We start from the raw sequence: 16,685 nt of genomic DNA, 5'->3' as shown, positions 1-16,685 counted from the left end.
GTGCGTACATGAGCAGAGAATATGCGAGAAAGAAGATGACAACAAAGAAAATACAAACAAAAATATGACATCTTAATACCGTCAAACCCGGCCGGCTGTTAACAAAGGCCATCTTTTTAAATCCACTTCCGCTTTGGTATGACGTATGCAATTAGGCAATACATTTGACTCATTTTTATTACACATGTTTAAGTGTTGCCAAAGAAATACAATGTAAAAAGAATTAACTTATGCATTGCACGAATAACATGATATTTGTAATCGCAAACTTCTGTGAAAATCGTAACAGACCTGTTTATTTGCAACTTCAACAAATGCAAAATTTGACTTGTCATAAGGCAAGCACATATAGTGTGATAACGCCTTAAGCAATAAAAGTCGACTTCGAATTTTCGACTTTTTTACACAAAAAATCGATTAATCGATTGGTCGAAAATCGAGTTTTAGATTCCTAGTTGTTGGTGCTATAAGCCGGGCAAGATTCCAAGATAGAAATATATCATCCTTTTTGGATACGACAAAAGTCAAAGTGAAGGGTTCTAATTATGGTTGAAAGTAAGTTAAGAAGTCAAGTGTTTTCCAAACAATGAGTATAAAGTTGAAAGAAGTCAACAAGGTAGGGGCGTAGTACACCAGAAGCGAACTGACTCAGGCACACAGTTCAATATTACCTTTACATACTCTGCTCAATGTTGCCGTTTTTGGTGGGTTTTTATTCTCTCGGTAGGTTGGTAGGCTGACCTTAATTTTTGGTAAATTTGTCCAACGTTTAAATAACTCAAAATTATTCCACTTCCAGTGGTTTCTGTGTTTGCGTTAAGAGTACAGAATAAAACCATGGATGTCGAGGCCAAATACTGTTACAACGGGTCTCACTGCTTCAAATGTCAGGAAAAATGGCGTAATTTCTGATATTGACTGTAATTAGTACGAATGTTAAGGAATCTCTTCCGAATTTCGTACATTCTGAATAACAAATGAGGGTTTTGTGCGTTCAATGCCTACAGATCTGGTCCATACTCAGATGCTGCAGGGTCCATGCAACTCACTGTAACGGCAAAAGTGGATAGTGAAAGTGCATTTCTGAGCTCAAACTATTAAATCGCGATATCCCTGTATTCACAGTTGGCACGTTTGTTCATGGAAATCAAGACAATAATAAGACTTTTATGCAAGATTTCTTATCGGGAAATACCGGTCCAAGAATAGGCCATCTTTGAAATTCAGGCTGTAGAGTGATTGCAAGAAACAACGGACGGACATGTCTAGATCGTCAATCAGTATAAAGACGATCTAGTATGTGTACTTATAGGGTTGAGAATGTACAATTTGATATGTTGCAAACGGAATGGACATAATTTTTCAATAAATAATTATCTTGAGTTGCAATACTATTAAATCTTTAATTGCAGTTTATGCAAACACTGGATAGTACGTGAGCGCCGCACAGTCTGGAACATTAAGCTCCAATTTGTGTGGTGTTCATTGCTGTTACGAGAAGCTCAGCTGCGAGCTACCGGGCGCGTCCATAGTGAAATGCTCCATACGGTGTGGCTGCAACGGCATTCGCGGACAATCAGCGGTAGTGAGCGGAGAGTCTCAGTGAGAGGCCGGGCGGCTCCAACTCTTGCATAAATACTGAGTGCCTATGATGCTCGATATGACAAGGCGCCTTTTAATAACCAATGACTATCTTGTTCCCGCGGCGAACGGTCTTTTGGACCGAAACGAGATTGCTCCACATGAAAATGTGGCTATAACAACAACATACAAACACGTCATGATATCCTTAAAAGAGTATACCATATCATAACGGTGTTTGGACATACTGTTGTTGTTGTTGTTCGGCTCTTGCCGATGAAGAACTCCATTGGGTCAATCCGATACGTACAACCGGCTGCCATGGGATTGGTTTAAACATACTAATTGAGACTAGTGGGTGCAAGCCAAGACGTTTTCCAACATTTAAGGAAAAAAAAGAATATCAGTTTATCATCGCGAGGTTCGTTCCCCCACAAACGTTTCTATGCAACGGAACGACCTTGCTTCCCAAAGAAAACTTGCCAAGGATCGCTGCCTTCACATGGAATTATTTAGCTGCAACAAGAACCAGTGTGTGGGTCGTGGTTTACTCTGTTGCTACTTCGATATCACAAATGGCTACAAATTTTAGACGAACTGCCACTATTATGCTTTTATAAAGTACTTTTGACAATCCCATGGCAGCCGGTTTTATGTACCGGATTGACCCGATGAATTCCTTCATCGGCAAGGGCTGCCCCCTCAGTGTACCACACACTGCTACTACAACAACAACAACAGACTAACAGTAATCACACTGTAGCTTTATTCAACAATAAAACACTTGTTTACGTTTAAATTATTAAAGTTTCAAATATTTACTTTTTTCAGAGCCCGCTCATCTTGGCAGTGCCATTATATCCTGTATACTTAGTTTAGTGATTTTCGGAACTTTGCGCTTCTATGCTGACTGGTTTATCTCAACTCAACTTACAATTCTATTCGGAGGCTTCGTCAGTTCGTTTATATTTTTGTTTAGCTTAACCTCTTTATCGAACTTTGAGATGTTATTGTTTGGCGATGATTTTGCTTGCAAATTTATACCAGAAGTGTTGGTATGTCTCCTCCTTTCGGTCTTGTCTGCTAGTGTTGTGCATCGAGTGTGTGCAACAACATGGTAAGATGTTATGTTCATTGAAATACAAACAAAAATTTCGATTCCACTAAATTGCTTTACTTTATTTTTTTTCAGCATAATTTTTTCCATATTAGCATTATATTTTGTGGATCGAATTTCAAATGAGTGTTATCATAAGACCTCCACAATTCCTGAAGCTATACAACATCGTAAAGGTGGTAGCAAGAAAAATAAATAATTTTCGCAAAAATTCGAATGCATTTAGAAAATATTACCAACTTGCAGCACTACACAAATTTTAATACAGTATTTTAAGCTTCATCGAATATTCCAGTGACAAATTTGCAATACTTTTAATAAATACTTCATTAAGGATTATTTCTATAAAATATAAATTATTTCCTTACTCATTTGGAGTTCACGTAGTGGCAAACATGACTTATTTCGACTGTATTGGCTGTAATGGTACAAAAGAAAAAGTCTCATGATTAACATATGTATATATAACCCACAAGAAAGATTGAGGAAGCAAATGCAAATTTTCCCATGACCATTCCATTTAGGAACAGCGGGTATACTTATCTCATATCAATGAGTGTTGTCAGAATTAAGTCAAATATTAATGATGACAGATCTCCTTTTTAAAGCTGAGTTCAAACAGCTTGCGGCTGAGCGACAGCACTTAGAGAAGTTTTTCTCGGCTGACCCCGTCAGCACTAGGAGCGTATAACCACCGCTTTTGATGTTCTGAACGGGATATGAACCCAGGCGTTCAGTGTCGAAAGCGAACATGGTCGGCACATCTTATTGGTATATTAAATATGGGCTGTATCGGCGCATTTCAGGATATAGCTCCCATATAAAAAGATTGTTCTTGAGCCCCTATACGCCTCATTTCTGCAGTAGAAACATTAATAATCAAAGTTGGTTGTGGTGTGACACTTAAGCCGGTCCCCGGCTTAAGTCTAAACGCATGACGAGAACATCAGAAACTTTTTGAGCGGTGGCGACATTTGAGAGGCATTATTTAATCGTGTACAACTTCTCAGTGGTGTCTCTATCCGGAATATTCGCATGTTATTGGGCATTTTAAAACGACCTGGATGCTTCCTCGGTAGGAACTATAAGGCATCTTCCTTCTCCTAAGACTCACAGACGAAAACGTCTAAGTGAGTCTTATGGCCGACTGCCACTAAAATCTAACCATCATCATCTTTTTTTATTAGCACGCAGTTTATATGAAATCGAATGTACGGAACTAACACGTAGTTTAAGAATTGATGACGACGCCCAGTAAAAATAACTTACAGTCTATGGCTGGATGTGTGTTTCTATTTTATATGCCGAAAATAACTATAGTAAATTGAAATAATTGCAATTTAATATGCAGTTAGTATAATGTTTGTAATATTTAATGATGGGCCTTCTTGGCTTCTTTATTATATACATAAAATGAAATGAAAAAATCCATGATTGGTGTTAGTTTCCTAACTTACTATGAGCAGCACGCCGAAACATGGATTGGTTGGTAGCGGGTTTGATTTTCAAATTACAGACATTTTCTTAGTCACTATAATCCGAGTTAGCTACGGTCAGATTGGGATCAATATTATTATAGAAGGTGCAAATAACCAACTCCAAAAGTCTACCAAAGGTGTGATGGCTTTTTAAAATCTCTATAGGTTCCAGTTTTTTGCTTCACTCGGATCTTTTAAAAGTATAATTCAGATATCCACATTTTTATTCGTAATCAAAGGCTTTACGAGTCTTTATAATGAAAGAAAAAAGTTGTTTTTACTTTGTTATTTCTGAACATCATACTACACATGCCTGTAGGCATACACTTTTACCTAATACCCACGTAGTATTTGTTCTTATTGAAAATTTTGGGAAAAGAAAATAAATCAACATTTTTATCGTCTGTGAGATTTTTATTATTCCAAAGAAAAAAGAAATGTCTAAGTTTATTGTTTGATTAGAAGAGAAATTGCAAAACAAAACAATGCGATTTGTACGCTACTTGGAGGTGATCATATTATATTGTCGGTCAACAAAAAGCTATGGCTATCAATATGGTCGGGGAGGTGGCATCGGCATCATAGCACCTCCCACTGGGTATGGGACACCGCCGCCGTATGGTAGGCGTGGGGCTGGATAAAATCCGCTAGATGGGATGTTACTGTAGGCTGGACCACCACCCATGTTGCGGGGGAAAGGAGGACCACCACCTTGTGCCTGTCGTTTCATCAAGTCTTGCATTTTTTCTGCTTTTAATTTACGCAAGTGCATGGAAGTGCGTGCACTTAGAAATTCATCCAGAAAAGCTTCCACAGTAATTTCATTATCTGTAAATTTTTTTACAATTTCCTCACTTTTCTCTTCGCTTTCAGCGGCTGCTGTTTGCAAAAGCGCCAACGCAGTTTCTTGACTAACTCCACCTGACTTTTCCTTGATCTGAGCCAATTTCTCCTGAACAGCTTCACAACAACGCTTGCCTTCCTCATTAAGCTCGGCTATTTTACCCTTCAATTCGATGATTTTGGGTTCCTTCTCAATATTGCTTTCGGCTTTCGATCGGTTTTCAATAAAGAGACTGTCCTTTTGTGCTTTTAATATTTCCAAAACTGTGTCAATTTTTTCGTCAAGTTTTTCATCATCGTTAAGCAAATCCCTAAGATCCTCCGTAGACAATGGACTTATGGATATTTGCAATTGGTTTAGATATTCCTGATACATGTTCGCGTTTGTGGCTATGACGAACTCTTTGTTTTTTTTATTATTGGGAATAAACTAAGGTAGTCGATTGCATCGATTACAGAACAGCTGTTTACCCGAAAAGCTCTAAACCCACGTTTACACTAGAGCTCAAATCCACATGCTTTCAGATAATCCCCAAACACCGTTTTCACTAGAATTTAAGCGATTTGTATTTGTCAATGGGGATATTTTTGGCAGCGTTTTTATAGTCATTATAATGTTTATTGTGTTCAGCATATATATTGTGTTCCGCAATTAAATTGATGAAGCGATTTCATAAAACTTAACTACAAAATATACCCTGCACGGGATAACTATGAGCATCAAACAGGCTGGAACTTTGTAATGTTCTTCGTTATCCGCAATTTGCGGATAGTGGAATGCACAATACTGATTAGCTGCAACTGAAGTCGTGGACAATCAGCGATATCGAGCGAAGAGTCTCAGTGAGAGGCCGGTGGCAACGGTTTTTGCTTAAATACTGAGTGCCTATGACCAACCACGTTCCTGGGGCGATCGGTCGTATAGACCGGAACGAGCTTGCTCGCTCATAAGACCTTGACGAGGATCGCCTACTCCACATGCAAGTGTGGCTACAACAACAACAACATAATGTTATTTTTATTATTTCAATAAGAAATTGTAGATGTTGAGAAAAAGTGCTGTTCAAAACTACCAAAAATAGCCTGCAAAGGCATACAATACGTAAAGATACGGCATTTGAAAAAGTCGATTAGGGATAATTTTTAACGCATAGATGGCATTATATTCATTGGGAAGAAACCAAGATTACACATAAAAAAATTATACATATATAAGCCCAATGAATATGTGGATTAATTTAATCGATAAATATATTTATTTAAGGGCTCACAGATGCAAAATTTTACTTAAAATATCAAATTTTAGGAAAAACACTAAAAAAAGTTTGGGTTCATTTTAACCAATGATACTTGTTGACCACTACTTGTAACTAAAACGTAACTGAAAGATGGGGTCTGTTTTTACTAACGACATCTGGCGTTCATAATGCGCAATTGTTGACAATACAATATTTTGAAAGTTGTTCGCATGACATTAACCCAGGTAGTGTACATCAAACAGCTTTCTTGCGAAGTGCACTATCGTTCATCAAGTTTTGGCTGTGTGGTGTATTATTGTTGCGGCACGCCGTTCGGACTCGGCTATAAAAAGGAGGCCCCTTATCATTGAGCTTAAACTTGAATCGGACTGCATTCTGCGTTGGCGCTTTTGCATGTGAGAAGTTTGCCCCTGTTCCTTAGTGGAATGTTCATGGGCAAAATTTGCATTTGCATTTGCACCGAAAATGACGCGAAATTGAAACATACATAAAATCAGAGTTGCACTAATCACTGATTTTGACAGATACTGCACTCAATATTTTGTTGTTGGGCAACTGCTCATACCTGAAAATGAATATTTCTTGGTTGTTCGGGTGAAAAGTCAAAGTCAGTGCTAGGCTTAATACGTTTTGACAGTTGTCTTAAAACCTAGTACTGACTTTTCGGCCGAACAAATGTCAAAACGCATTCTTCTTTCTAGCATATTCACTGCTCATTTACGCACACATATGCATACACAAATTTCTTTGTGTGTGTTGGCAAACCGTCAATCAGCTTGATGGCAAAATGGAGGATTGCACCATATGATTTGTGGTTGTTGTACAAATAAGACCACCTTTAATATTGTAGTTTCGCCATGGGTGCGAATGAAATCAGTTCTAGGCTTTAGATGTAGGGCCATAGTGGCATGGGTCGAATTAATATCCGCACCCTCTTTTCAACCTTAAACCATGCTTTCACTTGAAGTAAATCTAGATTTGCGACGAGATTTCGGAAATATCGTGTTTTGCAACGAGGTTTCCCATACATTTTCAGTGTGAGCAATTCTACTTATTTGAGGAGATTTGCAGCAAATATGTATCGAAATGCAAATGCAACACTGCGTTTGTATTGAATACCGGTTATTATCGGTGGTTTTGGGCAGTACTTTTTCTCAACATCTGACAATTTCTTATTAAAATTAACTTAAAAATATCATTTCACCAATATATATGCTGAACACAATAAAAATGCAGATCACAATAAAAACGTTGCCAAAAACGTCCCTGTTGACAAATGCAATTCACTTGAATCGAAGTGTAAACCGGGGATTTGGGCTCCAGTGTAAACATGATTTAAACATGGTTTTATTGAATAAAACGTAAATGCTGTTTAACACTAGAGCCCAAATCCACTTGATTTGGGCTTCAGTTTAAATGCGATTAAAGAAATTTTGAATGTTGGGTAAAAGTTATGTCCAAAACTAACGTAATAACATAGCTGGTTTTTAATACAAACGAAGTTTTGCATTTTAATTTGAAGGATATTTGATTACACAGAAAACAAATTAGATACCTCGTTGTCATATACGAAATCTCGTCCCAACTCAAGGCGGATTTAAAAAGGTGGTCTCTCGCGAACAGCTGTTAACAGGCTGCCAAGTTTGACGGTGTTAAGATGTCAGACTTCACATTCTCTTTTTTGTCATCTTCTTTCTCGCATATCCTCTGCTCATGTACGCACATATATACACACACGTATTGGTTAAACGTCGATCGGCTTGATGGCAAGAGGGCGGATTGCATTATATGATTTGTGGTTATTGTACAAATGAGACCACCTTTCAAGATATATTTATTGAGAGGTGGTGGCAGTTGCCCAACAACAAAATATTGAGTGCACCATCTGTCAAAATCAGTGATTAGTGCAACTCTGATTTTGTGTATGTTACTAGTTCGCGGCATTTTTCGTTGCTTGTGTGTGTTTTGGTTCTTAACTGTAATAGATACACACAACCGAGACTTGTTGATAGATAGTGCACTTCGCGAGAAAAAAATTGTACTCAGCTGTTTACGGTACACAACCTGGTAATTATGTCATGACACCTTTAATAGTTTCGCCATGTTCACAAATTTAGATTTGCTCCAAGTGTAAACATGGTTTAAAGCTGCATTAAGTTCTGTGAATGTATGCATACATATTGAAAAAATCTGTCAAACTTTTCAGTTTATGTGAACGACCCAATGTAACTGAAATATGCTGTCGGCTTTTTTTAATTTTAATCCGTGCTTATCCAGATCTACCTTTATAGGGCATTATCTTTAGGGTACCCATCTCGTTCTGGTTTAAAAAGCGAAAATTATGCCGTTTTTAATATAAAATTGAATGAAAACAAATCGAATACAACACATGAAATTATAGAGTACAATGGCCACTGGTGCATATGCAACGCCGTCTTGCTCGGAGGATTAGTTCACAGGTTAGAGTGTTTCAACTATCTGAAATTTTCGGCTGAATGAATTTGATCGCTTGATGATTACGAGTGTGTGAGCGAGTCAAATAGACTTTTTCCAAATGGCTTGTGTGCGACGATGATATTGTTTGTTGTAGTGTGTGTACGCCGAAGCTTCAACAAAAATGGAGTCATGTCGTTGTGCAAAATATTAATTGATGATTTTCAATAAAATACATTAAAATTAGTGATAAAAAAGTGATTAAAAGAAAGAAAAAGATACGGGCTGCCCCTTGAAATAAAGTTTCATATGAAAATTGCATAATTTAGCTGCAAAAAGTCAATTTCAAAACGGCAAAGTCAAATTGTTCGTCAATCGCAGACTTACATTCAAGTAAAAATTATTCGTGTGCCCCGAAAGCCAAGCAAGCTACTAGCCACAGTGTAAATGAGGGAACATTAGTGCTAAATCCAACTAAAATCCGTAAATGGTTCGTGCTCTGTTGCCGTTATTATTAATAATAGAAATAAATAATGACAAATTGCTAAAAGAACGCGCAGCAATTGTGTAACTGAATAAGTGATGAATCGTAACGCCTGGAATGGATAAATTACATACATATGTCGGAGAGTTCGAAGGAAAAATGTACCCTGAAACCACATTCAAAATACGGAATTAAACACTTTGTAATCCCGAATAAAACTAATCTCAGAGTATTCATGAGAAGAAAATGCCTCGTTTATGATTTTCTGCAATAGAAAAAGTCCGAAAATTATTGAGTAATGCATGTATCCATAAATTTGTGTATATTAATTGTCTGTAGAACACACTCTCATCGTCATTCCTTGCCTCCTTTTGAACGTCATCGCTGCCTTGCCACCTTCCAAGCTACAACGGGCCACGACGTACACTACTCTGGTGGCTGCGGCTGGTTGGCAGACTGGTGGCACATTTTCACACTTAGAACTTGAGGTTTTTCTATAATGATTGAGAATAGCTGGTTTTTTTATAAACCCACCCATTAGATTTAAATTGGACTTGGTATTCTAAGTCCAATCTACGGATTATGAATTTGCTCGATGGAAATGGTTGCAAGCAAGTTAAAAGCCATACAATTAACAATTAGAAAAAATTCGAGATTAGCAAAGAAAGACAAATTGTGCATTGTAACTGAAATATAATATAAAGCGGCCGCGAAACAAGTTTGTTGTCTTTTTTGTTAGCCTTTCCACTTTTACAGATAATAATAATAAAAACAACAACAACAAAGCAGCAGCAATAATAACACATTGAAATCGGCATTTAATTTGTAATAGATTAGTGTCGAAAGCAAAAACAAAAACACATTTTATTTTGCCATTATTCCTCCTCTGTTTAACTGTCGTTTTCTGTTTTCTTAATCCCTTGTAACTGTAGCCATCTCTTTCTGCCCTATAACAAGTTACCTATCAACAAGACAAAGACCTCTATACAACAAACGTGGGAAGTGTGCAAAAAGCAAATGAAAAGAAAATAAAAATGAAAGAGCAGAAACAGACACGTTAAAAGAAAACAAAAAGAAATCCAAAATACATTGAAAAAAAAAAATAATAACGAAGTAAATTCTATCGAAAGGAGGTTGATAAAAAAAGTAAATAACAAAAACCCCTTTATCCGGAGTCGCAAATAGAGATTCACTTGCAATTTTTGCAAAGAATATAGATTTTTGCATGTGTATGCTTATGAAACTTGTGTTTGGCTGAGGAGTGCTGTATTCATGCGTACACGTTTGCTACATTCGTGGTTATATTTTGCTGTCATGATTTGAATGCGTAAGTCCTTACCATGTTTTTTTTTCATACCTTTCTAGTAATAATAAGATTTTTTTATATTCTTAAGTATTTGTGGTGGTATTTTCAAAATCTTACGGGACCATACCTTAGCTCAGAAGTTTGGGTGGAAGCATTTGATGCTGAACGCATGGGTTCAAATTCCGACGAAAAGATCAAACAAAATTTGGTAATCAGCCGTGTATATTTCGCTCCTAAGTGGTTTCCCTATTCTGCTTGTCGTTTGGACTCGTCAATAAAAACGATGTATTTATCATTGAACATAAATTTGTATCGGACAAGCCCCATTTATAAGAGGGAAGTAACCCCGCTGTTTTTTTAATGAAATGTTAATTTGTAAATTTGCATTTGCGTTTAAATCTGACGATGGCAACTTGGCCAACTTTCCCATTTGGCATATTTTTAAATATACAAATTTTTGTTAAGGTTGGTACGCAGCCGAACGAAATTTTTTGTCAGCAAACACATGGTGAATTGATTTTTATTGATTGAATGTAACTTGAAGCCATCAGATGGCCTATATGAAAATAAATTACAAAATTATCTACGTAATATTCAAGCTACTCTCTTATAATAATAATAATTCAATAAAGAACATCGATAATTAAATATTTCATAGCTACTTTCACTGACAAAAAACTATACATTCGTTTGGCCAAACGGCCCCATTTTTAGCGGTTAAAGTGAGCATTAATTAAAATTTAACATTATTATGTACAATCAATTGGTTCTCATTCATTTTTCTTGGAAACAATTTTCTCGCATGCTAACAAAAGCTGTTTTTTATTTAAGTGCTATATAGTGCAGTGCAGGCCAGGACAACGAAGTTCTGGATAAATTACCAGTGCAGGCCTGTGTAGAACATCTGTCGCCAGGATTGCCATGATGTTTTTCACAAATAAGTTTGGCCACGGACAGAAATGATCTATTGTGAATGGCAAAATAAAATTAAAACCAATTATATATAAATGTTTATACATTTTATTTAATTTCTTTTGAAATTTTATTTCTAAATTTTACAATTTTCCACTTTTTTCCTCGTATTGTTTTTGACAGGTTGGCAAATGGCGTTACCACTTCATGGCAAATAGACTTGCACTGGAAACTTTTTTTGTGTTTTACTTTCGTTTTGCATATGTATATATGCATTTCTTATTGCAACGAAAATTACTCTGGTGTTGCGCACCGACCTTAAATTTAAATTGCTATGGTCACACTATTTCATACAATTTTATAAATCCTCTGCCACATTAAAGTAAACATTGAATCTGCTGTACCCAGTGATGCCAACAGTACTTTTTTCTCTCTATTCGGTGCTTTTTAGAGCATGGGAAACCCATTTTGTTATATTTTTAGTTAGTGGTTTTTTACCCTCTTTTTATAGATGTGATTTTTTTTTTTATCGAAATCACAATTTTGTTTTCTCTTTTTGTTATGTGATTCGTTGCGGAAAATATATAATAACTCAATTTTAGGCGCGTCCACATTTTGCGGATAGTGGAATGTTCCATAGGGAGAAGCTGAAATTGCAATCGAGGACAACCAACGATGTAGAGTGGAGAGTCTCCGTGAGAGGACCGGCGGCAACGGCTCTTGCTAAATACTGAGTGCCTACGATGCTCGTTAAGTCAAGGCGAGTTGTTTGCGCCTTTAAATAAAAAATTGCCGACATTTTCCCGCGGTGATCGTTCCTTTGGACCGGAGCTTGCTTACCTACAGGATCGCCACCTCCTCCACATGCAAATTTGGCTACGATAACGACGACCAGGTCGAGGAGCAATGGAAAGACGGACCAATATTCTAGAAAGAGATTGCTTATGGTGAATGAACCAATAAATTTTTGTTGTTGGTGTTGTTGTTGTAGCAGTGTGTTACATGGAGAATTCCATCGGGTCAATCCGGTACGTACAACCGGCTGTTATGGGTTTTTTTAAACAGTACAAGTGTTGGCCAGTACACGGATGCTAGACCGCCAGGACTATCCGGAATACGTTGGGACCGCTGGGTACTATGACAGGGCACATAACCGTGCACTGTGCGATAAGGCCATATGTCGTACACATGGAAATTCCGCAAAATGGTTGACTTTTTGAGAATAAGGAGACAATAGAGCACTTCGTTACAAAATATTTTCATCTTGGGGATGAGGTTTTTCTCGGATCTTGCAAACGCATTTGTGAGAGGTATTTTCGAAGTATTTTGAAGACGGCCTGCGGTAGGAGTCCACCGTGGCGCAGAGGTTAGCATGTCCGCTTATGACGCCGAGCACATGGTTTCAAATCCCGGCGCGAACATGAAAAAAATTTCAGCGCTGATTATCTTCCTACTAATACTGGCTATATTTGTGAGGTATGAGAGGTATCTCCTGTTTCTAAATGGAATGTTCATGAGAAATTTAGTAGAAGTAGTAGCCAAGACAAGACAAGGGTCCGAAAGTTCAGATCCTATGCGCTGTTAAGTGGTTGGAGATACGCAGCACCACTGGTTTGCACCACACCAAGTCGGATAAGGTGCTATCAAACGATATGTATTTGTCATATGACCTGTCACTTTTTATGCTCATAACACTTCTTTTCAACGTACTCTAATCAAAAGTATTTGTCGCGTGTATTTTTCTTTTGATCATTCATATTAATTCAATGACAAATACAAGTTTTAATCCCATGGTAGCTGGTTATACGTCGTCTGCTAGTATATTTGAGTGGGTATAGACTGGTGTTTTTCCGGTCTATGGGCATGCTGATAGGGAATTCCAAATTGTTACTGTACTTCTTTTCTCGCTACGGCATCACAGTGGTCCAGATTGGCCTCCTAGTGGTTCAAATATGGAAATTTGGGCCGTAACATATTTACTATTTATGAATGAACTTCAGCTTTATTACTCTGTAATATAGTCTTATTGACTTTGTTTGCTTTTATATTATAGAAAAAATGAGATGAATATACAACTCGTAGGCAGGGATGCCAAAGTCACGTGTAACCCGAAAGGGCATACTCCAGAGAAACAAGAAAAAGACGCAAAGCGTCGAGAAATTTCTCCTAATTGAGGTTTTTTTTTTAGAATATCCGCCTGACACCGTACGCCTGGATTCCAACTATGGCCAGCCATATTTTTCTGTGGGAAAATTTGCAAAAATGACCAATGGTGTTGGAGTAAAAAATGCAAATTTGCACACGCGCATATCCGATTCAAGTTTAAGCTCAATGATAAAGGTCATGCAGTCGCGGATAAACAATGGAGTCTTAGTGAGAGGCCATGCGGCACCAGAGTTATTGACTCCTCTAAATACCCAATGGTCATAACGCTACCGCGACAATCGGTCATTTGGGACGAAACAAGAGTGCTTAATACATAATACATATAGGCGATGGCTTGAACAACAACAAATTTATCTCGTATCTAATACACACTAAATGGATAAGATTTTTTAAAAAAATAAATCTATTTGGTACACCTATTTAGTATGCTTTGATACCCTGCAATAAAAACACAAGGAGATTCGAAAAGAAAAAGCCTGGGTGACAAATGATTGTTTGAAACACAAGTTCATTGGGAAAAGGCCAATTCGTCATTCACAAAACCAAAAATGTAACTCTATAGCCCTTTAAAATTATTTTTTTTTTTTACCAAATAAGCATTTGTTCTATTCATTAACAAGTAGAACAAAAAGCCTCCAGAGCCAAAATATTAATATTACCTAAAAAAATCTGAGTATGAATCTTATGAATTAGTTGAAACTACATGAAAAATAAAAAATAATCAATGATCGTCGAAGCCTCCCAGCCATGAAACATAAGAATTGAATTTATAGTACATAATAAAAAAGATCCTAGTAGTTGTAACCACAGACAACACCGATAATAAATCAGTTGCAATATAAGAACTGTTTTTGCTTTTTGTTGTCTTTGCTTGTGGTACTAATCTATAAATGGAGATTTTTAAGCGTAGTATTTGTTTTAATCTAATAAAGCACTCAAATTTGCATCACATATTCAAAATGGAATTGGAATCGATAAATTTGTCTTTAATATTTGCTGTTTAAAAAGAACTTCATGCAAAATTTGACCCCGTATCCAATACCTGAGGAGGGCAACGAACTGACATTTCGTTATCCCCATTAACACTGGCCACTACGGCTGCAATAATGTCTTCGGTACGCACTCTACGAACGCAAGTCGGTTGCTGAACGTCCAGGAAAGTAAATTTGGCAATGACAGCACGAATAGTTGATTCGCTTGGTCGAAAATGGCAACCATAAAAAGGTCGCATTGCCACAAAACACGAATTTTCATAATAAATGTTAACGATGAGCAGTCGTTGCTTGTTTGTGACTCTCTGCGTGATGAAAACTCAATATATAAAGAACACTTTTCACTTCCTACGATGACCTACGATCGCCCTTTTTGTATCTGCTTGCTATAGTATTGTAAATTTGCCCATGAAATTCTAGTATTGTAAATTTCCATTAAGGAAAAGCGGCAATCTACTCACATATCAACGAGTGCTGTCCGATTCAAGTTTTAAGCTCAATAATAAGGAACCGCCTTTTTATAGCCGAATGAGAACGGGCAGCCGCAGTGCGACACCTCTTTGGAGAGAAGTTTTTCATTGTATAGTACCGCAATAGGAGGTAATAACCACTGTTGGACAATTTTTTGTGATGTCTTCGCAAGGATTCGAACCCAAGCTTTCGGCGTCATAAGCGGACATGCCAACCTATGCGCTAAAGTTTCCTCCACTGAAGTGCTAACGAATTGTTAATAAAACTTTTACTTAACAGAAACTTGACACACCAACATTTTTAATAGTTCTTGTCATAGTATAGGTATAGAAATGCTAATTTGTCCACGAACATGAAGACTACCTGATAGAAATTTTAGCTCCAAGATAAGGTGACTCATTTTTATAGGCGAGTCCAAATGGCGTGCCGCAGAAGAACACCAATCGCTTTATTTGATATTCTCCATATTTTTAGTACTATATAGTGAAAATCACGATTAATCGTTTCTTACGAGTAAAATCTGTTACTGCATGTTATCGATAACTTAACAGAACGTCTGACTGCACTGGATAGGACAAACATAAAACCCAAAACTGGAATTTCCCACACCTAGTATGATGATGCAGACTGTTATTAGCTCAGTTTACTGTATTTTTATTATTAAGAAAGTAAACTTGTTCTAGTTTTAAAGGTTTCCATCAAAACTTACCTTTGGCTTATGAATTATGAAATTGTTGGTTAATACTAAAGGGTGATTTTTTTGAGGTTAGGATTTTCATGCATTAGTATTTGACAGATCACGTGGGATTTCAGACATGGTGTCAAAGAGAAAGATGCTCAGTATGCTTTGACATTTCATCATGAATAGACTTACTAACGAGCAACGCTTGCAAATCATTGAATTTTATTACCAAAATCAGTGTTCGGTTCGAAATGTGTTCATTCACCGTAACGTTGCGTCCAACAGCATCTTTGAAAAAATACGGTCCAATGATTCCACCAGCGTACAAACCACACCAAACAGTGCATTTTTCGGGATGCATGGGCAGTTCTTGAACGGCTTCTGGTTGCTCTTCACTCCAAATGCGGCAATTTTGCTTATTTACGTACCAGAAATGAGCCTCATCGCTGATTACGTCATTAGCACAACAACAAAACTCTCTCCCCAACGAAACTACCTTGGTGGCAAATACTATAAATTGAAATGTCAAAGTGGTTTTAGAAATAAACTTTGTTTTACAACTGATCTTCTCCAAATGTGTTTTATATCTGTATTTGCATTTGTTGCTTATGTATGGAATATCGGATAAATTTTTAAATTTGCAACATATCAATCGGTATGTTGGCAAGTGGCTTCTTGTGAAGCCTGCGCGGATTTACACAACCCCAATAATGCACGTTTTGCTTGTTGACGCAGCCGGAAATGTGAAAGTGAGCCTCGTCACTGAAAAAACTACCGCGTCTTCAGGCAGGTTGTCAAGCATTTTGAGGGGCATCAAAATCGCGTTCTGTTAATTTCTGCACAACAGCCAAATTATAGAGATGTAGGATTAAGGTCCTGACGGAGAATTCGTCGAACTGTGATGTCAGCATAGCAGCTGCGTGTTTGCGAACGCACACTCACTCTTTCGTTATTTTCGGCG

The 16,685-nt window shown here is 37.3% G+C and overlaps 3 protein-coding genes across 7 annotated transcripts in view; 2 read left to right on the top strand and 1 right to left on the bottom strand.

Moving 5' to 3' along the window:
• Nucleotides 1–443: 443 nt before the first annotated feature.
• Nucleotides 444–3,054, top strand: LOC106080955 (protein KRTCAP2 homolog). The gene is made up of 3 exons (XM_013242586.2): nt 444–555; nt 2,413–2,698; nt 2,774–3,054. The coding sequence occupies exons 1-3, from the start codon at nt 546–548 to the stop codon at nt 2,895–2,897; spliced, it is 420 nt and encodes a 139-aa protein (XP_013098040.1). The 5' UTR covers nt 444–545; the 3' UTR covers nt 2,898–3,054.
• A 1,515-nt stretch (nt 3,055–4,569) lies between these two features.
• Nucleotides 4,570–5,442, bottom strand: LOC106080914 (vacuolar protein sorting-associated protein 37C). The gene has a single exon (XM_013242522.2). It carries the CDS (start codon nt 5,393–5,395, stop codon nt 4,727–4,729), a length of 669 nt encoding a protein of 222 aa, XP_013097976.1. The 5' UTR covers nt 5,396–5,442; the 3' UTR covers nt 4,570–4,726.
• Nucleotides 5,443–10,127: 4,685 nt separating this feature from the next.
• LOC106080961 (trithorax group protein osa) overlaps nt 10,128–16,685 on the top strand; it is a 169,742-nt gene continuing 163,184 nt past the window's right edge. For all 5 annotated transcript variants that reach the window (XM_013242657.2, XM_013242665.2, XM_013242607.2 and 2 more), the window contains exon 1: nt 10,128–10,522. The gene's annotated coding sequence lies outside the window, so the exon portion shown is untranslated. The remainder of the gene's footprint in view (nt 10,523–16,685) is intronic.

Source organism: Stomoxys calcitrans, chromosome 2, assembly GCF_963082655.1.
Source record: "Stomoxys calcitrans chromosome 2, idStoCalc2.1, whole genome shotgun sequence".
Lineage (NCBI taxonomy): Eukaryota > Metazoa > Arthropoda > Insecta > Diptera > Muscidae > Stomoxys > Stomoxys calcitrans.
This window is presented reverse-complemented; position numbering and strand designations above follow the sequence as displayed.